At 40.7% G+C, this 24,013-nt stretch overlaps 1 protein-coding gene across 1 annotated transcript in view; it reads right to left on the minus strand.

Moving 5' to 3' along the window:
- EFCAB5 (EF-hand calcium binding domain 5) overlaps positions 1-24,013 on the minus strand; it is a 41,870-nt gene that overhangs the window by 7,099 nt on the left and 10,758 nt on the right. The window contains exons 5-14 of the mRNA XM_056326358.1: positions 20,983-21,139; positions 20,226-20,289; positions 18,360-18,430; positions 14,590-14,745; positions 9,707-9,806; positions 8,100-8,987; positions 5,986-6,200; positions 4,586-4,742; positions 990-1,279; positions 6-178 (exon numbers count right to left, since the gene is read on the minus strand). Of these exons, the coding sequence (XP_056182333.1) occupies positions 6-178; positions 990-1,279; positions 4,586-4,742; positions 5,986-6,200; positions 8,100-8,987; positions 9,707-9,806; positions 14,590-14,745; positions 18,360-18,430; positions 20,226-20,289; positions 20,983-21,139 (2,271 nt within the window). The remainder of the gene's footprint in view (positions 1-5; positions 179-989; positions 1,280-4,585; positions 4,743-5,985; positions 6,201-8,099; positions 8,988-9,706; positions 9,807-14,589; positions 14,746-18,359; positions 18,431-20,225; positions 20,290-20,982; positions 21,140-24,013) is intronic.

The raw sequence follows: 24,013 nt of genomic DNA on the forward strand, positions 1-24,013 counted from the left end.
CCTACCTTACTCCTTTCATGTCTTTGTAAAGTGTCTGGTTTAGAACATATGGAGCATCATCTGCGGTACATGCCACATAGCGTAGCAGAAACTGCCCGTGCCCTGGTGAGAGCTGGTTCTCTTCCAAAAGGGCAATATATGCACTGATCTTCTTGTTATCCCCATGGGCTTCTGCATCCTAGCAACCACATGTTTCCCATTACATTATGTACATTACCCATTACACTTATTTCATGTACTTAGCACTTGTCTCATTTTTTGCTGAGATGCTGTTCTCGGTCACTGATTTTGTGTGTCACACACCAGCTGCATGACATGTATGTGTCTATGCTATGATTGTCTCTGACCGGTACAAAACACTTGGTATTTTGGCTGGCAAAGAAAATGGATTTCTTTTTTCCTGCTGCTAATGGGGAGAAGTTCATATAAAAATAATCCCTTATTATAATCTGCGCCTAAGCAAAAGTCCTATGGATTTCTTTCCCAATGGGGCATTCCTTAGGAAAAATCAGACAAGTGCCAGAGCTGCTACATTTACAAACCTACACAATATTGTAAAAACACTTCAGCTACCATCAGAGAAGTTTGGCTTTGAGGAATGCTTTAATGGTGAGGACAAACATCTAAAGTTGCAGCTGCAAGTTAAAAATGCAACTATCTCCAAACCGACTCTGGTGTCTTTCATTGCAGAAGCTCCAAAACTATAACTATGGATTTCCAGGCTCGATCTGAGTGAGCTTTTTCAAAAGTAAGACATAAGTATCCCTGCATTTTTTAGTGGTAGAGCATGCACAGGAATTCTTGTCTCACAGATCTGACTTGTGACTCTTTCTGTGCACAACCATGGGCTCTCCTGAACATCAGCCAAGTGCACAAGGAAACGAGCCTCAGACCAGCCTCCCATGCCAGTTCCACTCACACGCACCAGCGTCTGAAGTCAGTGTCACAATCCCAACACAAATGATGCTCGTGCTCCCTGGGATGCGTACCTGGGAGAGGGCCTTAAACACGGCTTTGTAAACAGGTTCCATGCTCGCTCCGCTGGTCTCAGCTGCTTGCTGGATATTGTGCAGCCATTTCCTCCTGGTTAAACTCCGCAAGCACTCCATGCGACTTCGCTCCACGCTTGTGGTCAGAAATTCCACCAAGTTGTCAATAGCTTCATCCTCATTGCCAGTAAACTCAGAAGCAACTAACTCAAGGAAAGTCTGGAATGCCCTTGGGGATAGCTTCCCCACTCTGCTGAGCTGTGGGTAACGGGAGCAAAGGTGTTTCTTTGCTAGTGGAAGAAACAGAAAATAAGACAGAGACAGTCTATTTGAATAGTAAGTTCTGCTTTTTCCTGTGCAAAATATGAATCAAGCCTAAACTGGCTTTGGGTGGAGTGCTCCAGTCTGTCATTCTGGGTTTCTTCCAGCTGTCTCCTAAATGGAAGTTGTCATCATGACAAGTAATCTCCAGCTTCCACACTGGATGTACCTTTTCCTCCTGCCTTCTCACCTCCTGAGAAAGAAACCTGCCCAGCATTGCTCCTGTGCCCTTTTGTACCTCTGCAACAAAGATCAATGGAAAATAGGAAAGCTGCTTGGAGTTATCAAAAATTAGAGGTGTTTCCACATCAGAACCAAATTTTGTGGACACTTGAGGGGCTGGTGGGACTGGGCCACAGGTAGGCATCCTGTGTACAGTAATATAGCTGAGACCTTACAGATAAACTACTCATCACTCCCATTAAAAATGTGAAGGCCAGGGTCTACAGATGATTTCAGAGATCACTTATATTCTTTGATTTTCCATTATATATACCATACTTGCAGACATTATTTTTTTCTTTTCAGGCCCTCCAAAGTTACTATCATTCTTAATTATCCTTCTTTAAGTGCCTTTGATGAATTACTGAAATAACATCTGTATTGTGCTAAATCTTATAGACAGAGAGCAAAGAAAATGAAAGCTCTGTTGAAGTCACGGAGAGGACAGGACAACGGTGCTCTGGCATCACCTGTACTGCACCAAGAGATATAGATGGGGAGCAAAAGGAGCAAGGGAGTTTTTATAAGAAATACATTGTTTAGAAGAATAAATTAATATGAGAAACATCTAAAACAGTGAAGTGTTGCCTGTTAGCTCCCAGGGGAGTGAAGAAGTAAAGATGAATGCACAGAGGCTGCTCCTTCCTGTCTTGCACAAGGCCAGCGAGTGGAGCCATGCCTCCATCCCCTTTTTCATGTCCCAGGGATTGCAGCTGAGCCGGCCCAAATGAGATGAAGTAGAAAGGACTGGCACAGTTTCCTGTTGCTTGGAGTCAGGGGGAAAGAGGAATGCCACAAGGGTCAAATGATTCTTAAGAATTGCTTTCCTGTGCCTACTCACTCTAGTTCACAAACTTCCAGTTTGCCCAGAGGTCCTGAAGAAAAATGGGACTCGTTTCAGACTTGTAATTCAATGAAAACATAGATTTTCCCCACCGCTTTCTATTCAGATGTTACTTAAACCAGGAGCCAGCCTAACAGAGCTGTTTAACCCCTGTGCCAGTTCTTCCAAGCCCCCCACCAGAGCGCTGGGCTCACGGGGGTGCTCTTGCACAGCCTTTGGAAGTTGCAGGCAGTTTCCCGGCTTTGGAAACCCGGGATTCATCGGGTGCTCTGCCCAAGCTGCGCTTGCCTGCTCTCGCTCCTGGCAGTGCCTCCCCTGAGCACTGCAACGACTAACACTTTCATTTTTTTCTGCATCCTGATTTCAAATCCTGTTGGGCCCGAAGAAGGAAAGAGTGCGATTCATCAAGCCACTTCTGAGGAGCAAACTAAGCAAGCAAAGATATATAGGTAGAAGTGTGACTTTACTGTTAAACTGAGAGTATTTTGTGATCAATACATACAGTGGGCTATATGGAACAGTGTAATAGAAAATGCTTTGATTAATGATGCAGAGGAACAGGCAGGGAGCTGCCTCAATTGCCTCCCAGGGCATCCAAGATAGGGATGTTTATGGGAGCTGAGAGCCTCCTCCTTCCCCCACAGAAGTCAGGGGGCCTTTTACCACAAGTTTTAGCTGTAGAAGTAGCAATACTAACTGGCCCTGACCATGGTGGAGCTGACCATTAATGCTGTCTTACCCTGCCCATCATCTAACCAATGTTCAGTGGTTTTTAATTTCATTTCTGACTTCCTGACAGAACTAGAATGGAGAATTTTTTGATGGTATAAAAGTTTGGATCTTCACTTCCACTTTCTCCTCTCTTTGAAGAAAGAGATGAAGAAAGAAATACACATGAAGTTGAAAAGGTCATGATCAGTTCCTTCATTACTGAGCCACAGCATAATGAATTAGTTTTCCCCATTACATCATTAATGTTACACTTTTCCCTTACAATGAAAATCAAATAATTTTACCCACTTTTCACCCTGTGTTTTCATCCAGGAGCAGTGCAATGTCTGTGAACTCTTCCACCAAACCTGTTTGTTCCATAATGTCTTTGAGAGATTAGGTTTGAGCTACTAGAAATAGTTTTATGTCGCTTGTAGGTGGTATAGATTTTGCTATGCTCTCTTTCTATTTATTTGTCCTTTAGTTTATGAGCTCTTCACGGAAGGGACTATGTCCTTCCATATTTCTGTAGTGTGTTCCGGCATGCCTTGAATACAAGAGAGCTGTTAACTGCCAGTTTCTTCTGTGGCTGTACAGCCTGGAGACTATTAACAGTAGCATGCTGGTGCTCTCCCCACCCTACCAGCTGCCTCAAGCGAGCTAAAGGATAGAGATTTTGGTGGTTGCCAAAATGAGCCATTTTTAGTAATGTGGGGCAGAACAAGCAACAGTAAGATGAACATAGAGATGAATAAACCTCTCCACTCAAGCACATATGTAGACATGTTCTTAACTGCTAATGGAGTATTTCAGACCACCTAAGGCCCACATGTTCACATGCATAAGGCTGCCAGACAGGTCCAGGTGAACCTGCAGCACTTCTGACTAACCCAAGTCTATTCTGTCAGTGACCAAATTTGCGAAGTTTGTTCATAGAAAGGAACCAACAGAGAAGTGAGACTCAAAGTTTCTATCTAATTCCTGAGAACTGCGAAACAGTGTGGATTACTGAAGGCTATTTGAGACCCATAAGGAAAGCTGTTGTTCTCTCCTGTGAGATACGTTCCTGCAGATAGCACAGTAAAATGGATCTATTAAAAATAGCTGGGTAACACAGATGGGCTAGACTAAAAGGGCAACAATGTCCTCAGGCTAACCATGTCCTCAGGCTTTACGCAAGTTTTTCACTGCCATATCACAAGTATACATTGCATGTTACAGCTGAAATAATTTTTCAGCACATCACAGTATCATGAAAGCATTGGGCCATCTCTCTGACTGGGCTTCTGTCACAGAGGAGTCTTGCACAGGAGGAGGGGATGGAGCTATGCATTAACAAGTAGGTCTGGATAACTGTTCATTTTATACATCATACCATGTATGCTTACAACCGCTCACAAAAACAAAAGAGACTGGTGCTTGCCAACAACCTCATCAGCACCGCTGTTGGATGGTTCAAGGCCTACTGTGTTGTCTCAGAGCAGAGCTGTCTCCTTACCCTTCCTCAAGGCCTCTTTTTCCATCCCTTCCTTGAATGTGCTTAGAACAGCATCTACCTCCTCCAGGTCCAGAAACCCAGATGCATTGTTGTCCCACTTTTCAAAAAGTGCCTCCAAAAGCAACTTCCGTCGGGCCATGTGAGAAATGTGGTGAACCTACAACAGAGGAACAGCCAGTCTTTGTTAACTCCTGGACATTAATGTTCAGTGTCTATACGTAAAGTATGGAAACTACAGTGGCATGCCAGTCATGTAGTTCCTATAGGCCAGGCCAAATACAAACATACACAGCTTGGACCTGGAGAGGAATCATTAAACCTGGGAGACAGATAACTGGAAACACTAAACACAGCCAACAGTTCAGTTTTACCAGGAAGAATCAGCACTGCAGTGTTATTTCACTGTGAACAATGAAGCTTGGATCTAAGGTGAGATCAATTCAGGTAAGTGCAAGTTTCCCAGAGTACAAATGTCTTCCTAGCAAGAACTAATCACAGCCTTGTTAGTAACACCCAAAGATGTGACAGTTTGCATTTCCATATATTGTGACTTTGCTGGTGCTGCCCTGAAGAGTGTGGGCTCCAAGCAAATGCATATAGAATTTGTCCTTTAAACCCAGTCTTTGCACAGCATACAGTGATAAATGGCTGGAGTGGAATTCTCTCCAAGGCCAAAATACTGCCAGTGTGTGTGTTGTGTTCAGTGTGAGGACAGTAGAGCCGTCAGATCCAATATCTCACCCAAATTAGGTCAGCGGCACAGAGGGAAACTAGAAAGAGCTCTGAGGAAAACGCAGCTAGAGTGGCTACTGTGGACAGACCCACCACAAAATACATCTGTACTATGAAGTGGTATGGGGCACCCTTATGCTGTGCATGATGGTATTGCTGAAGGGGAATATATTTTTTCAATGCATGGCAAGAGCACCTTGTAACTTAAACACAAAAAAGCATGTCCACATTCACATACAGCCATGCACATAGCAAACCCAAACATATTTGTTTTAAAATCCTCCCCAAAACATCTACAACCTCATATGTACATGCCAGTGCAGTAGGTCAGAGATCAGGTTCTTGGCTTTTATAAAGGTGAATAAGCAGAATGGAATGTTTTGAGCTCTTTCACAATTAACTATCAACCTGCTGTCTCACCAAGTCCTACTCTAGAACAGACAACCTCTTACAGGATGAGTCTGTCATCACCTCTAGAGCTAAGGGCTAGGGAGGGAGGATCCATATGAAAACAAAGGGGTAAAAGGTCTCTTGAAGAAATAGAGAATGCAAGGCTGTGAGTGAATATCTCTGCCAGCATGAGATTACAAGTTGACTTTGTAAGTGTCTGTAGGCATTTAATTGTTTTTTGTTTGGACACGGTGTCAGCAGAACTTATCAATATTTACTTTTTCTAGTTGTTCCATTTTTTCCTCTTCTGTCTGTTTGTATTCTTCTTTGATAAATGCAATAAGCGTCTTCACAGTAGGCAGAGAAATGTCTTCACCAACAAATGTTTCCATGAGCTGTACAAACTGTGGCAGGTTGAGGCAGCTTTCATCAAAGGCACTCCTAGTATGAGAAGCCCAGCGGTTCTGAATCTCTGCCATGACGGGATGTAAGTCTGAAAGGCAGAAAGCACAGTGCGTCACAGGAAGCCAAAAGCTACCCTAAAGCCAGCCACGTGGCAGGTATCAACACAGTCCTGAATTCTGCACTTCCTATCCAATGAAATTATGGCTGAATATGGACTGACTCCATGCTGACTAAAGGCCTTAATCTGCTTATACTTTTCTAATAGTATCTCTTCAGATTTATGCTCCAGTGTAGCATGGATGCTATCATACAACCAGGTCAAATCACTGAATCAGCTCACAGGTGAGCTGAAATTACTGTTACACAGCAAGTGGCCTTCTGAGACAAAGACTACATTGCTCTTATCGAAGTCAGCTTGGGGAGGTAGCGTTTGTATTCTTGCCAAAACGTTCAGCTCTCAGCAGTACTGGCACATCTGCAGACACCACCAGCCACTATGCGCCCAAGTGAACACACAGCTTTATGACCAAATACCTGGAAATCTAGTATTCTCACACTTCCAGTCCTCTGGAATTCTCTCTGCATAGCTGCTATAACTGCAACTTAGGTCACCAGTCAGAAGGTCACCTGATGAGAGATAAAATATATCTTGTAATCATGTAAGCTTTTAAAAAAGACACAAGATAGCTTTTCTAAAAGCTTTTATAAACATATATCCAAGCAATAGTTTCTGAAGCAGATGAAAAGAGCCATCACCTGACCATGGCACTTCAAATTCCTGGCTAGCTTCAGCTGGAGGATCCTGTCTGTCTGAGCGTCCTGGACCTGCAATTTTAAAAAGAAATCTTCTGTAAACGAGAGCTTACTAGTCTAAGCACCCTGCTGATTAATATGTAAAATCTACCTCTGTGTCTCTGGAGTTATCCTTGTTATCAGTAGCTATTTATTTTTACTGTCTGGAAATACTGCTTCCTGCAATTCACCTGGTGAATGTTCCATTTCTTAAGCATAGCTACAAACATCCATTTAGCAAGAGTAATAAGATAAATCTTTTCCAAGATCGGTTCAAAATTATATTCAGACTTCTTGCTTCCATTCACCTTTCTCTCAAAGAGTATCGTACCACCGCACCATTGTTTCTGGGAGAACAGGGTGAGAATCTGCTCTGAGGAGTGAAGTAGTACATGCCCCAAACAATGCAGGATGCACACCCAGGGCCTGGCTGAATGACAGGTTAGTGCTGTGTACTGGGAGTTAACCACAGAAAGCTGTAGGTACCAGTGGGCTGTACCATCAGTTTTACAGCCCTTTATGTAATAAATCTGTCACTAGACTGCTCTGAACCAGTTCTTACTGTGAGAAGAGTGTATTCACAGAGCACTAGAAAGGAAGAAGTTGGTCCTTCTGGTATGATTAAGCAAGTACCTCTTGCAAAGCACACAGTTGCCTGACCACAGCCTTCCTAGAACAAGGGCCTTTGTACACAATTAAAACGTATGATAGTCCTTTTGAATCACAGTAGGAGATTAAAATAAAAGGTTCCTGCTATTTGATCTCATACTGTGTCTCCCTATAGGCAATCACAGTCTAAAAATGATTAAAAGTAATTTTTAGATTTAACGTGCTCAGGCTCCTGTCTTATATACTAATATTACAGAGTGAAACAGAACATAAAAGTTTCTCCTTATTATAAAAATGCTGCTGCTTCAGAAAGTGCCTGCTTGAATTAAAGTGCCTGCTCAGTGCTTTGAATACAGATCACCAGCAAAGTGACTCACCTGCTGTCCTGTGAGAGGAGCACACTGAAAACTTGGCAGAAGACACCATGCTAAGAAGATATCAAAGCTTATGGTCTTCTGTATTCAGAAATCACCCACATGCTTTCAGTAATTTTGGAATGGATTAAAATCACACCTATAGTTAAACCAGTCCAAATTTATACAGTGCAAAAGATTCAGGTCTGCCAGAATAAAGGGGAATGCTTTACCTTTGCCCTGGTCTGGCAGAAGGTCCTCATCCTGCAGTCTCGTCTCCGAGCTTGTCTGTTGGCCAAACTGGCTGCCACGCTGCCTAGAAAAACTCTCTTCTCCTGCAGGAGTTTCTTTTACAACCTCTGCAAGTGGAGCATCCTGTTTTGAATCAATGACATCCATGTCTGCCACAGCTCTGTCTGCTGAGGTCATGGATGTAGCTTCAGGTGTTGGTCCTGAAATTGTGTTGGTTGTTTCTGTAATCAGCTTGTCCTCCACCTGACTAACTTGCCCTTCTGAGCCAGGTTCTCTGTCCGAGATACGAGAAACTTCTTCCCTACTTGTTTCTGTATCAGGCTTTCTACCCAAGCTAAATTCCTCTTCTTCCACCTGTTTTTCAGATCCAGGTTCTCCATCTCTACTGAGACTGTACCCAGTAGAGGCTGATCCTGGCAAAGCTTCCTTCTGCCTGTCTGCAGTTGCAGACTCAGTTTCCCTCTCAGGTTTGGTGTCTTCATGGAAACTGGATTTCTCACTATGTACGGTATCTCCATCCAAATCACTAGCTTCAAAATCAGTACTTTTCACTGCTGACACAGCATCCTCACATTCCTTTCTCACTTCAGCATCACTTGATTCTGGTGCTTGGTTTTCTTCCTTAGAAATTCCTCCAGTCTTAGCTTCAGTCATGCCCATTTGTTCAAAAAGATCTTCTCTGCTACTAGTTCTTATTCTATTTGTGCCTTGTCTATTATCACCTACAGGTTCATATGCCAAAATCTCTCCCCCAGAAATTCCTGTTTGAGACAAGACTAACTTTACACTGAGTTCCTCACAAACTTCCGGGTCATCAAGGCCTCCCCATAAATCTGCAGGCTCAATCTCTTGCAGTTCAATTATTGGCCCTAAAATAGAAAAAATTGTCAATAAGTTGATAGTTTGCATGGGTTTTATGTTCTTTAGCATTGCATAAGAAAACTTAAAGAAAAAGAAAAAAGGTATTCCAAGCAAATACAGACTATCAGAAAGTACCTTCTGCAAACACACATCTCAGAAACACAAAACTTCAGAATAATGTCTTTGCCTGCAGAGAACTGCACTTGTTGTTGTGTATTACACCATATTTCTTTTGAAATAATTATTGGTTTCATAATTCTCCATACTAAGAAGGAAAGCTGTAATTTGTCTTGCATTTGATCTTAGCAATTAATTAATGTCCAATATAAAAAATTATTACTTTCATGTAGATAGTTCTCTGTGTTTTTTCTTTATCTTTCCATGTTCCTGGAGAAATCTTAGTGTAAACACAAAATTAACTTATAATATTGCCCAGTAAGAAAGAACAATTGTTTCAGGAAAAGTAGTTTTTCTTTAATTCTACTTCCAAAAAGTACTTCACAATTTTGTAGGAAGGAAAAGTTTTGGATTCTGAAGTATTTCTAAACATTGTGTCACAGTTTGCAAAACATGTTTGCAAATGATGGCGTATAGGTCACATTAATCATTTGGGTTCTTTTTTAGGCTCTGTTCGCTTCTGGTAACACTTATAAGACATGTATTAACTATACAAGCTCATGTGGCTTTCTAATGTTTTAACCACAATCAAAACATCCCACATACTTACACTGTCTTGGGTTACAAAATCCCCTCCTAGCAATCACCGGGCTTCTGTCATAGAAGTCTGCCAGCAGGGCAAGTATTTTTTGTCTATCTAAGAGACCAACCTAGACAAGAAGATCATCGTTATTGTTTTTTTTCCTGTGGTTCTTGGGACTTAACATCAACATTTGCAGCACTACAAAGGCACCATTAGCTAAGAACTACCTGTGCCTGAAAATGAGCCATTACCAGAACATCAGTACAAATCTCAGAGAAGTGAATTTATTTCATAAAGGCAAAAAAATATTATCTGGGCTTAGCTGGAACTCCCCATACATATCACTTGGCAGGTACATTATGTATGTTGGATATTCTTGACAAATTGCAGTTAGGTGACTGTAGCCACTTCTGCCAAAGGAGTTCTTCATGCAAAGATCAAAGCTTCAACATTTCATACTTTCAGGACAAGTATTGATTGCCTGACAATACTGTGGAAGAATTTTCACATATTATGGGTGTGCTGTATTATGTTAGTGACTGCACACTGTAGTTTGTGTTTATGCCCCATCATTTCCTTTGAAGTGTTAGGTATTGGCAACTGCCTGGAAAATAATTAGTCCGAAAATCTGAGCTATTATGACAACCTCCCTAATTTCCTTTAAAAATTCATAACACGTTTGACCACAGAGGTGAGAGAGGTATCAGTAGTTCCAATGCAGAAAAGCACACAGAGTTTATTAAGTCCTTGGTGCTCAGGGTGAGTGTATAAAGACAATAAAACCAGGAAAAGACAATTAAGTGGGTCATTTCCAATCAGGAAATTGAGAGTTTAAAAAGTAAAGCAAATCTAAACGATCACAAGTTTTCCATTTTATGACGAATTCCTGTTGTCATTATTTGTCCTGCCACTTTCATAATCTCCCTTCCATTAATGAAATATGGTAGTTAATCAGAGAACAGATTTACTTCAGTTCATTATTTGTAGCAAGTAGCTTTCCATCTGAACTACTGACTTCCTTTCCACATTTTGCTCTTAGATTAAAAACTGCAAAATGTAAAATTCACCAAGCTTTTAATCCCTTGTGAACTTCTCCTGCCCTTAGGCTGAAGAAATAAAGGAAGAAGTTTGCTGCTCTTTGCTGGAAATGAGCTCAAGATGACCATGTTGTTTATAATCTAAAACCATAATTAATGGCATCAATGTTTAGGAACAGAAGATTTGGAAGCAACAGAGATACATGCATCAAGAACTGGTGAAGGGCCTCCCAAGGAGGCTAATACTGAAAACTAAGTGAATACATCACATTTTCTGTTACTGCAACACCTTTCCTCTACAGGGAATTGAAAGCTTTTTGCAAATTCTGAGGAAAGGATTAGAGAACTGAAATGTAAGTGGCTGTCCAGTCCAGTTTAGTGTTTCAGACTCTGGTAACTTAATTCCTGCTGGTAAAAAAAAATACTGGAAATTACAGTTGAATTTCAGTCACCTGTGAGGTTTGGAACACATGTCATCACATAATTCTGTTCCTAAACTTATATGATGTAGGCCCTGATTCCCAGTATCTTCATCTTCTTGACATTAATATACAAATATCTGGCACATTCCCATATAAACATTTCTTTATGTTGTTTGTTTTTCAGTTGAGTTATGTCAGAATGAGTGCTGCATCCATTTAGTAGATATACAGAGAACATGTTTTTAAAGATGTTACCAGATCACTATGGAGTGTTTGGATTCTCCATTCAGTGTTTCCATTACACACACTTAATTTTCCCTTTACATTTCCTCAGCTGTTACTTGTCACAGTCATCTGCTGGTTTCCTTTAAGTTGGTAGCACTAATCCAAAACTTTGTTTTATTAGAAAGGTAAATCAATGAATGAAGTATTATTTAAAAAATAATTAATTATTTCTAAAAAAATAGAAATGCTGGTTTGAGATTCAGATACTTTTTTGTCATGTTAAAATAATATACTTGGAGGATTTAGATAATTTAGATTCTAGAAGAGGTTTTTTGTAATTTAGATTAATTTTTTTATTGCTATATATCATTAAAAATAGTAAATTCCTTTTCAGAAATTACTGAATATTAATTAGGGGGACATTTTCCACTTTGTTTTAACATTTGCAATTTATACAGATTTGCCATTCTCCCAGAGGTCCCTGTTATTCCAGGCCACTTTTCCTTACAATTTACCTTGGGAGGAACACGTCACAGTAAAGCTGTCTGTAGAAGAGAGGAGCATTACAACAGGAAAAACATTTGCAAGGTCCTATCCCTAGCTGTGCTATCTACTGGGAAAGATCATGTTTCTTTGTACCTCATGTGTGGCTGGGCAGGCTGCTGAAAGATTCCTGCCCGTCAGCCCTTCAGTCTTGTTGGCAGGACAGGTACAGCACCCACTATAAATAACAGCAGACCATCTGTGTTTGTCCAACCACCCAAAACTTGTCTCCACTTTTAATGAGTGCCAGCTTTGGTGGCTAGAGAGTTGAAACATGTTGACCTAATTTTCTTGTCACCTCGATATTGGCAGGTGATGATTCCCAGTTGTTTTCAGAAATATGCTGTGATCTGTGAGTAATTAATTCCTTTAGCAACACAGACTAAACCAGGCTTGCCATTTAATCAGTGATAGGTCAGTGTTTAACCGTTTGATTGTTTTTCTGGAAATGTGATGTGTGTGTGTGTGTATCTTGAACACCACAATGTGCTTGTTAGCCAGCAAGATGGGAAGAACAGACACTCAGAAAAGGCCATGAGAAAGCAGACTTGTTGCTGTACTGCCAGAAAGGTAATCAGAAGTGTCTCAAAAACTTCATTTGTTTGAAAACTAATCCCTGACTAAATTCAGTTACATTTAAAGATCCCAGGCTTAAAATGTCCCTGAAAATTAATACAGATTCTGTTATAACGTATAAAAGAAACTGTACTTGATATACATGAGCACAGAGGGACAATGACCTTAAAATTCACAGAGCTATTGCCTTTTTGGGCATTAGAGTAATGATTGTGTTCTGGTCTCGTCTTGAAAAGTTTCTGCTTCACTGTATAGTCCAGACTGTTCTTGCTGAGCTGCCCTCCTTCTGGATGCATGCATTTGAAATCATAATAATGATCATGTGGGTACCTTCTAATTTGACTGTAATTTAAAACACTGCTTTCTCAGCTCCCTGGCCCTAATTGCAACTCACTGAGGCAGCCAGCCTCACTCACCATGCAGACTGGAATAACTGCCTGCTACCAAACAAATGTAAATTAGGAACTGAAACAACTGCTTTGCTGTGCTTTGCAGAATGAGTACTGCAGGTAATGGATCACATTCAGGTGGTAGAAGTCCTTGTGTTAGTTTGCATCTTTTATCTTCCCCGTGGGTACAGAACGGCAGGACTTATTAGAGCGATACAAAAGAAACCAGGTCAGGTTTAAAAGAACTGCATGGTCCACTCTACAGTTTAGTGAGCTCAATTTGCAGAGCAAGGAGGCTAGAAACAGCAACCATGTTTGTGCTCTGATCATATTTTTCTGGGCAGCGATGGAGCCTGTACTGATAGTTGCTCACTCGTGTTATGTTGTGCTAGCATTTTTGGCTCTTTGCCTCTGAGATGCCACTGGGAATAGTAGCATGGTGATGGTGATTACTGCCACAGAAATAATAGGAAGAAAGTCACATCAAAACATGAAAGGGAAAGAAGGGATCCTTTCAAAATGTGTGGCAAAGATAGCAGTTGGCTTTATATATTATTCTACCCAGGAGGATCCATCATAGCTCTTCTTGACAGAGCAACAGGAAAATGAAATGTCTTCTAGCTAAGAACTAGACACATTTCTTTCCTCACCCCTGAAACAGCAGCGTGCCTGCTATTCTCTAAAACACACCATGGGTGTTGAAACGTGCTCTGTAATTCCATTCTCTTAGAGGTAATGACATTATTAGCATGACATTGTGGAGCAATGGGTTCATTCTGGGAAAGCAGGCTGTAAACATCACTAGAGGAGTGCTGGATGGAATATGTAATTTAAATAGGGGAGAAAACTGTAAGATTATGGCAACCATTTGCTGTGTAGTAGCCAGCAACTGACTAACTGAGCCTACTGAAAACAAATACCATACTTTTTGAATTAAAGCCCAGTTTTTTAGCAATAGCTTATGCCACTGATTCTTCAGCTCATACTATTTTCTAGTTTACTAATAAGTCTGGCTTTTTTTTTTCTTTTTTAAATGGGGATTCAGGTGTATTCAGAGGTTGATAGATAGAGTTTAGAGCTGCTGAAAACCAAATTATAGCTTTTGAGTTCCATTTCCAGATCTGTAACTGACTGTATTTTAATTTCCTGTCCATAAACTGTGGTTGAAGTTCACAGTACTTTTCTCAGGGAGGTTGTAAAGATAGATTATTTTGCATTTTGAATTTTAACTATAAGATTTATTGATAGAAGCCCTAAAGAGGTATAAATTAATGCAACATAATTAATGCAATATATGTTACTATTGTAGCAATGTGCACATTTGTTAAGGTCAATCTATATCAGATTGTCTTTGCTGAAATATGTCTGAATAGACAAATTAGTGCCCAAACATTCTGAACGTGCTGTGGGAACAGGTAATGACCAGAAGTAGTAAAGACTGTGGTTAATTTCTTCTCCAGGATCATCAAACTTCAGCTCCAAGTCATCAGCTTAGGTCATTTGGTTTCTAATTAGCCATCAGCTTATAGGCTATTGGCTATTTCTGTGTCTTAAGAACTATGAATTTGAAGACAATGCAGCAGCTATTGTCCTCTGAAATAACACTGAGTAAGCACAAAGAGTATCTAGAGTCATGAAGACTAAACAGAAAGTGATGCCCCAGAGAAATACCAATCTGGAAGCATCACCATATTGAAATTGAGAGCTGCTTTGCCTACCTTTCCATAATCACAATCTAGGAAGAGATCAGCAAACATTTGCCTCCACATATCATGTCTTATTGCTACTTGGAAGTCATCAGCACACTGGCAGAGATGCTTCAGGATTTCTTGGAACAAGTCATTTGAAAAATGTTCAGTGTAGGAATGGACATACTATGGAGAGAAAGCAGCAGTGTAAATGGTTAGTTTTCTTCAAGTATTTTCACCTTCATTTGAACTCCTAAAAATCTACTGCATGCAATGAAATATATAGGACTTTGTAGTTTGATCTGCTAACATAATGCAGACTTGGTGCATGGATGCTGCACTGCCTAGTTTGTTCTTTCTTTCAGAAGCAGCAACATTCTCCAAACAAGCCTGGGACACTGCTGAACTAGGCACTGCACAAATGCATCTCGACCAGTTCCTCTCCTGGCCTCGAAGTCACTTATGCTCGGTGGTTTAGAGATGCTGTATCAGAATCCCTCCTAAGAAATGTAATTTCTTAAGCTAGGTTATCTCAGGGAGGATGTAAGTTCTCCATGGTTTTCTGTAGCAATTAATTCTGTAGCAAAAAAAGTCAAGTATTCTTGACTTTACTCCGAAGGAGGTATTTTGAGCCATTAGTTCTTGTAGAACTGACAGTCACTCAACTCTTTCATGCCACAAAAGGACCATTGCCCACAATTTTAGTGTTTAGAGAACCTGTTTGGATACAATAAAAAAAGGAAAGAAACTTTTGAAAATGAGCCTGCTGTCACCTAAGTCCTCTGAACTGGGAATACTACTGACTTGAAATTTATTTTAAGTTCTAGCCTTAGAGACACTTTAACACTTTGGATTTATAGCCATGTGGTTTTTATGAGCAAAAGCAATATGGTTCTAAAAATGTGGTGTGCATGACATAAATAATAATGGCCATCAGAACAAACCACAATCCCAAAGCCTGTACTGAATTATTATAGCAGGTTTCTGGAGCCAGCCACAGTAACAGGGAGCCTATACAGTTAAAAGGAGGGATTTCCAAAACACTGAATGTTTCCCATTATCCCATTTGTAGAGTATGGATACCTGACAGAAGTGCTAGAATATCTTGGACCTGTTGAAATGCCGCACAGGCATGAACGAACTGAAATATTAATGCATGTTATTATTATTCATGTCTCTGTTGCATAATTTCCAAATATATGGGACAAGTGGAGAAGAGAGGAAGAGCAGAAAAGCAGCACCCAATGGCCTGAGGGGTGGCTGGTGGCAAAGAACTCCTAACGCAATGTGTGGTTTTTCTGCATTTCAGCATAAAAAGAGAGCACGTAGGTGGATTGGAGAGAAGGTGGCAGATCTGGGGCTACGTGTATCTACTAGCTTTTCAGAGCTATTACAACCTGGAGCCCTGTGACAGATGAACCTTAACAATGACAGCAGTTGGGAGGGGGCAGGTTGAACAAGCAGCTTGTTATTTTGAGTGTCATCTTGATGACGCACCCAAAGGCTTGTGTATTAATACTGCTGTCTAACAGCTTCACAGAACATTTTTTAGAAGCGTATGTTCAGCTGTGTGGGCAGGAGAAACGATCGTAGTCTTAGCTTTTCTTAGCTGATGTGTGTAAAGCACTCTACTGTGTGAAGTACTGTACACATAAGAAGCATACATTTATTTATTATTAACCAAGAGATTTTGACACCCACCAGAAGAAAGCTGGCACACCTCCTTCTTGCTATCCAGTGTGAGACCTCACTGTAGTTTGTGAACACACTACCATCAATAACAATGGATCTTTGCTTTTTGTTTCTACTGGTCTCAACAAAAATGTAGTAAGCAGAAATAACATGTAATCATAAAAAATAATCTCACCTTTAAAGCCTGATTCTGACCCTGCAAAGGCAATGTATTTCTCTTGGTGTCAATAGCTTTGTGTCAGACTGCTGGGGGCTCTGCATGTTAAGAGTACAAAGCCTGTGAAATAATTTATTAAGGACTGGTGTCTGGGATTTAAATGCTTTTAATATAAAAGACCCCACGAGCTTGTCACGAAGGATGCAAAAATACAACAGCCACTGTTTTGCATGTCCAAAAAACCCCCCCCAAACCCCAACAACAACGTGTGAGGTCTCTCTACTGAGTTTCTAACAGCCTTTAAGTAACCCAAAGCTGCACTGAATTCAGGGAAGGGGGGGGGAAAGCACCATTTAATTTTAAGGTCCATTAAAAATCAATGCTTTCCACATGTGAAAGGGCCTAGACCAGTGTGGAGAAAGATCATCTCTCTTTCTGGTTTTGGTGGATGATGCAAACTGATGAACAAAGGTAAATTGTAGCTGAGGATTAGCAGCAGCCCTGTCCTGAGAGCAAGGCCGGTGATTATGGAGCAGTTCCCAAGGGAAATGATGAAAGCCTCATCATTTGATTCAGTTAAAACCCAACTGGAAAAAGCATCAGAGAATATATTCTAAGAACAACATTGCACTGGTTTATGGTAAATCAGAGAGCTTGACAGTCCATGTCTTTTGCACTTCTCATTTCTGTTGTCATCTCTTTAACTGAGTTAAAATAAGGAGTACACAAAATATATTTTGAAACATTTTTCTAATGCTAATGGAGCATGAATTCATTCAGTGCTTATACATATACCATAGGGGTTATGGATTGATGCTTCATTTCAGTGACAAAGGCAATTCTCTGGGCTCCCATTAGCCACAATAGTTTTCTTAATTAAATGCAGTTATTCTGAGGTTAAATTTAAAAATACCTCATTTCATGCTTAAGAAAGCCTTCAACAAGTTATCATAAAAATGCATTTCTGTGCAAAATGCCAAACATGTGAGTCTCCTGAGAGTGAAGAAGGCACAAAAATCACACATGGTTTCTTGAAATTAGTCTCTGCACAGCTGCTTTATACTCTGTTTTTAATTATTGTAACAGTACCCACCAGCACTGCTGCAGTTGAGGGTCTGGCATTATTTCTATTCTAAACACCCCTTTACACAGGTTTAACTACCCAGCCATAAAATTTAGCTCCATCATAGGTAGAAATGGCTGGCAAAGTCTTGGCCTGCAAAGTTTTTCAGTAAATATAGTTTGAACCAATTTGGATGTTTTCAAATTGATGAAGAGTAGCATAATGGGGTGAAACTTCCAAGTACATTGATTGATGTTGGTGAGTTAAAACACACTTCTGATGTTTCTCAATGACAGCTTTTGATTTTAAAACTGCCTATTTTTCAGCCTGGTTATGCTTCAAGCAGATTTATGACACTTGTTGCAGTTTGGTTATGGTTCAGGCCAGCAATAGTTCGGGGCAAAAATGGTAGAGCTTCTCATCCCAGTTCATCACTTGTTAGGCTTTCCTATGGTTAATAGAACCTAATCAGAAGTAACAGTACTTTGGGGACATTACTTATTACCTCAAGCTACCGGTTATATTGCAGCACCAAATCTCCCTTGAGCAGTAAAGGCAAAAACTAAATTCACAACTGATTCAGGGCTTTGGCATTGTAGAAAGGGACCGAGAGGGATGTCCTAAAACCCACTGCTTCAAAAGTAACTTCTCAGAGCAGCACAGGCTACAGTTCTAAATAAAGCAAAATACTTGTCTCTTGGTGGCCAGAATGGAAACGTTGTGACAGCAGAGGATGGATAGAGAGATGGAACATGAAATATCCTGATACAGTTACCTGGGATGCTGGAAAAGTGAAGCCCTTCACTTACTCAGCTGTCCCCAGGGAAATGCTGCTACTTTATGATAAACATCATATTCTGAATCAGATGCTCTTAATGCATTTCTCACCTCTGTGAATTCATCTATGTTTACTTTTTTTTCCAATGTGTCTAAGATTTCCAGCTTCCTGTTATAGATTGCTATTAAAAAATGAAGGGATATAGGTTTAGAAAGCAGTTGTGGTTTCACATATTGTACACATTTTGTTGCACACTTACGTTACATTCACTTTCTTCTCATGTTGCATTACATTTATTTGAGGTTATCCTACACAGTAGCTGAAGCATCTGACCATATAGAGGCTACTTAAATCTGATTCTTACATATTTCTCCTGCTGAGAATCTGCACTTACTTATTCAGAACTGTATGGTCATTTATTCTTGACATAGGTTGGTGGCAAACTGCAATGATTTTAACAGTACTTATAACTAACTAGGTGAGGGAATAAATGTTTTTTGATTTAAGGGACAGATAAAACTGCCTTTAAATTCTGTGAACATGGATCTTGGTTTGCAATACTGGAATCCGCAAATCATAGTAATTTTCCCAAGAAGCTCTGTGGGAATATTTTTACTGATGATGATATTCAAAACTATCTTCTGGGCTGCTGTAATGGAACTGAGAAGATATGTCAAATGTCTACATAGATTTCTGAATGAGCACAGACATGCTATTTCTGTTGGGATTATTTTTCTGTTCTTTCTTCTACAATATATCAGGAGTAATGAGAAAATTCACCACAGAATGCATTTATCACTTGTTGGTTAAGACATTCCTAAACTGTATATTATCTTTATTAATCTATAAAACAAATTTGATGTTCCGTTAATGTATATTGGATGCTATTAAATTAAATAAAGAAATGGAGCCACACTATTAGTGAAATATGACATAAAGCACCTCCAGCATCTGGAGAGCAAGCATCTGGACAGAAACTTCCTTCTCAGTCTCCCGTCCTAGTATCTGTTCACACATGAGAACCACCACAGGAGCACAAGGGCTGTGTTTGGCAGTCCCCCAACGTACTGCCAATATAGGATGATTACTCAGAGGAAAAATTCTGTAATACAGAAAGGGCTGAGCAAGGACAAGCTCTAGACAGAGGTGACTCCAGCAGCAAGAAGAAATGCACTCTGGAGTTCCCTGCTTATCATTCCATCTTCCAGCAGGGGCAGATTTGTTATTATTGATGATCATTACAGGCTCTCAATGTAAAGGGATGGCAGCAGGCTGTATGGTGCCATTTCAATGTTACTGGCTCTATCCAATTATCATTATTTGGGGAGGTCAAGTGTAAGCTATATAAAGTGGACAGGAATTATGGAAATCTTTCTGTAGCAAGCACTCTAGTACAGAGGCCCTTGTGCTGTGTGTCACTAGTATGCCTGGGACTGGTGAAGGGAATGGCTAAACAAGATGGGCTATTTAACAGAGCATTAGGCAAGCTTCAGCATTTCCCCTGAAACCATAAAAGACAACACTCAGAATTTAACTTTGTTGATCCTACCTTTCCTCCATACCTCCCAGTATGCCAAGCTCTGTGTGGGATTTCCAAGAACTCCCATGAGACAAACACTGTCTGATAGGGCAGGTGAAGGAGGAGGTTGTTACAGTGATTCTTAAAATAGGGATAAGCACATGGTAATAGCTGGCTAATGAAGGATGTAAATGGAAAAGGCCTGCCTCTGATCTTTCTATCTCTCTGAAAGATTTTTTTAAACTTCTTTCTATGCTTTTCAAGATCATATTAATGAACTACGTGGTAGTTCAGCCTCTTCCCAATCTGCCTGAAGATTTGTGGTTCATCCCTTAGCTGGTGTAATTACCCTTAGATATTCTTTTTCTATTATCAAATCTGTCTGCTGTTTGCTCACAGTTTGCATCAGAATTTAGGTCACAGAAATAAAATGAAAGGAGGCACATTGAAAACTTACCTTTTCTCTCATCTGTGGGAGCAGAAGCAATGACATCCAGAAAAGACCTCAGGGCACTCTGAACCTACAAATCAAGGTAATAGTCAAAGGCCTGCTTCACGCAGACAACAGTAGGCAATTACTAAAATAAATCATACGGAATAATCAGTTGTATGGGCCAGCCATGCTTCCTACCACACATAGGTGGCCTTGTTAAATGTTGACCTTGTATACGTTGTGCTGTGTGTAACCACAGGACAATTCTCTAGGGGAGTTGTGTGACTTGTAAGAAAGATGTTTGTGCCAAAAGATATATTAAAATTGCTGCAAATCTCATCATTTATGAGCTGCAGTATCATTTCATATGAGTCACAGGGGTAGAAAGACGATTTAATGGAGACCACAGGAGAGCAAGAGTGGCTGCCCTGGACCTTTTTAAGGGGATTCTGTGGGATAACCAGCTGCAGAGAAGGACATCTAGCGATGAGGTATATGCATCCACAACCTCAGGAGTGTTTGAGTACCTTACGGGGCATTTAGCTTCCCAGGACCTCTGTGGAAAGTGCATTGCAATCCTTCCATGTGCTTGTGGGGAATTAGGGCTTGGTGACAAGTGGTAGGCAATGACCTGCACCCTGACCCTAAGGGATGTCAGAGCCACCACCAATCCTTGTGCTCCATGCTGCCACCCCAGACCACATGGCACAATCACAATCTTCCTTTTCCTCCTGTCTGGAATAATCATAGCAGTGTGCTAACAAGGATCTTTCCTAGTTACCAGTGCAGCCGGTATTCTGCCATTGACATCCACTGTCCACTGTTTGAACTGATTTGCCAGTGCCTCCTTTCTCATCTCTTTCACCTGAGACTTCATATTGTCCACCTGCTCCCTGTTGTGACGTTTGCTCTTTGCCTCAGCCTTCATCCTGGCCAGCCTATATGACATAGGAATATGGTTTAGAAAGACAGCAGCATAAACATATTTAAGATACATTAAGCCTAGCCTGAAGAACAAAAGGGAAGTAAGTAACTTCTTGCTGAAATTCCTGTTCTTCTAGTACAAGCAGATTTTTTTCCAAAGAAACACTTGGTGTTTGAGGCACAGAATTACCAGTGTGACTATTGGACTAGATGTTAAAAATATGTGTCTTCAGAGGGCAGCTCCAAGGAGATGAGAGTATTGATATTCTGACATGTACCATCTCCTGAAATCTAGTGTAACTATGAATCTGAAGAAATAACCTCTGGGTATGGATATGTGCATGTGGAGAGAGCCTCAATAGAGTATATGGTAGACATTTAATGGAAAATCATCTGAACAGCTCTCCCAGTTTGTGTAGTTCAATAGTGATGAAATTTACCTTCACACTTATAATGGCATTAATCACTTATTGCATAGATATCCTTCAACTTCCTTTCAATGTTAGCAGGAAGAGAGATGACTAATTTTGCTACACTTGATTTACCAACAAAATTGCATCAGTATGCATTTGTCTCAAAGCCTAAGTACTGTTTCACATAAGCACTTCACTGGCAAAGAACAACGTTCAACAGAATTTCTTAAGCAGTCTCACACAATAAAGTCCTTACTGCATTAGGACAGGGATAATACACCAATCTCCCCATCATTTTGAACACATCGAGTTTGCAAGCTTGGACTAAAAGTACCTCCCTTTCTTCTTCTTTTTCCTTTGCTTCTTTAAGCACTCAGCTATATTTTTCCCAATCTTCCATTTCACACAACAGAAGAACTGAATAAAATTGATCCCATAGAACTCATCTGCTTTGGTTTTGACTTTGTTCATTTATGAAATGGAAAAAAAGCCTTAGGAAGCTCAAAATACTTAAAGTCAAAGGATTGGTTCATATGCGGAGAACAGTTCCTCCTTACTGAGGCTGCTGGAATCTCTGCACTGAGACAGCTGCCCTGCTCACCTTGGTGGCTCTCACACCCTGCATAGCTACTCAGAGCAAGGGGGATTTCTCCTCTTTTGTACCTGAGAACACACTAGTTCAGAAACTATATTTTAACTGCTCCCTTCTTCCCTCTGTGTTTCACATGTTGTGAAGATGGCCTGATCCTGTCCCTGCTCTCTTCTTGCTATGGGGTCATCCTAGAAATTATAAAACAATGTATTTTCTTTAATTAATAGAAAGGCCTGTTTAACATGTTACAGCAATACACTTTGATCACAATTCTATCACTAGGTACTTGTTCTTCAGAGCTACTTATCAAAGAGGTTTCTTAATGAATAAATGGGTTTCTTAATCAGTCATGGGCATTCACAAGTGCCTGCTGAGCAGTTTGGTCTCTGGCACTTTGATAGCAGGGGAAGGGAAAAACAATTTCCTATCTTCTGACTCCTTCACAGGCACAGAAAAGAGGGGGTATGTAGCAGGTACCAAGCTAAAGGCACTAATAGATTTTCCTCCAGTGTATGCTAGACAGAAAGAGAAAACCAGGCAATTTCTAGATGCAGCTTCTCCTCAGGAGCGGTCTGCAAACTGAAAGCAGAGCTCAGGCCACGCTAGGAGCTGCCAAAGTGCTCTGGTGATTAATTTGGGCAGTGCTCAGCACAAGTTACATTCCATGCTGCCTGCACTGTGCTGCAGTTTTGCATTTATTCCTAGGGTCCTAGAACACCAAGCAACTGCATCCTCTGCCTGGGGGACAAAATGTTTCCCCTCTAGACAGTAACAGCAAAACAGGCTGTGACAGTGCTGGGCACCCATTTCAAAGTGAGCTCATTTCAGTATTAGACATTTCCAGAAAAGATGAGATGGCAGTGAGGGTGACTTCTCCCTGCAGAATGAAACATGTTTCTTCAGGAAGACAGCCGCCTAACACCCACACAAGGATGGGTGACTCAGACTGAAGAACTACCATCCCTGGACAAATAAAGTCTCTTTCAGGTAGCAGTCCATTTGGATAAGGAATTTCTCCCATCTGTTCTCCTGCATGTGTTGATTCCCAGTCAGGTGGCAATTAAGGAGAGACTGGAGGATGCCTGAGAGAGCTCGCTGAAGACTGGTAAGCTTTAGGTGGGAACCCGTGTGAAATCCTGCGTTGCCTGAAGATAATGTCAAGGGTCTCGGGAGCTTCACTGGGGCCAGAATTGCATTCCCCATCTCTCCGTCCTTATATAAGAGACTTTAAGTACAGACTGGCCTTTCTCTTGTACCATTTTTTTCCTGTTTAGAAAGCCAGTGACTCGCATTACAAGTCTCTGTGCTGCACGGTGTTGGTAAAATCCTCTGTGCAGCATGCTGTGGTTTAAGAATCTGATGCAAATCCCACAATACAGCCATCACAAATATGTAAATCCTGAGCTGCTGTGAATGCAAATCCCATGATACTACCACCAGCAGATATGCAAAACCTGCTACAGCTATGGCTATATAAACCCCCGCGGCGGTGCTGTCTACGGATTTATTTATTTCTACAAGTCTTGATAGTCACTTCCTTTGCATCAGCTCTGATAGCTACAAATTGAGAACCTGTCTCCAAATGTAAACATGGACTTCACAGCCAAGGCCAAGATAACACGTCACTGGTAGCCAACACTTTGCATTCTACAGGAAAATCTGACCTCTCCAGACGTAAGCTCTGATTCACAAGGAAAGTTAAGAGTATTTTAGCTGAAAAAAAACCACCTTAAACCAAAACCAAACAAACAAAACACCCAAATCCCCAGGAAATTTTATGTATTTAAATTGAATTTATTTTGCAAAATAAAAATGAGATATGGTTCTGAACTTCCTGCATCCAGCTGTCCCTCTGTGAAGCAGATACACATGGTGCGACAGTC

The sequence above is a fragment of the Falco biarmicus genome, chromosome 1 (genome assembly GCF_023638135.1).
Source record: "Falco biarmicus isolate bFalBia1 chromosome 1, bFalBia1.pri, whole genome shotgun sequence".
Taxonomy (NCBI): domain Eukaryota; kingdom Metazoa; phylum Chordata; class Aves; order Falconiformes; family Falconidae; genus Falco; species Falco biarmicus.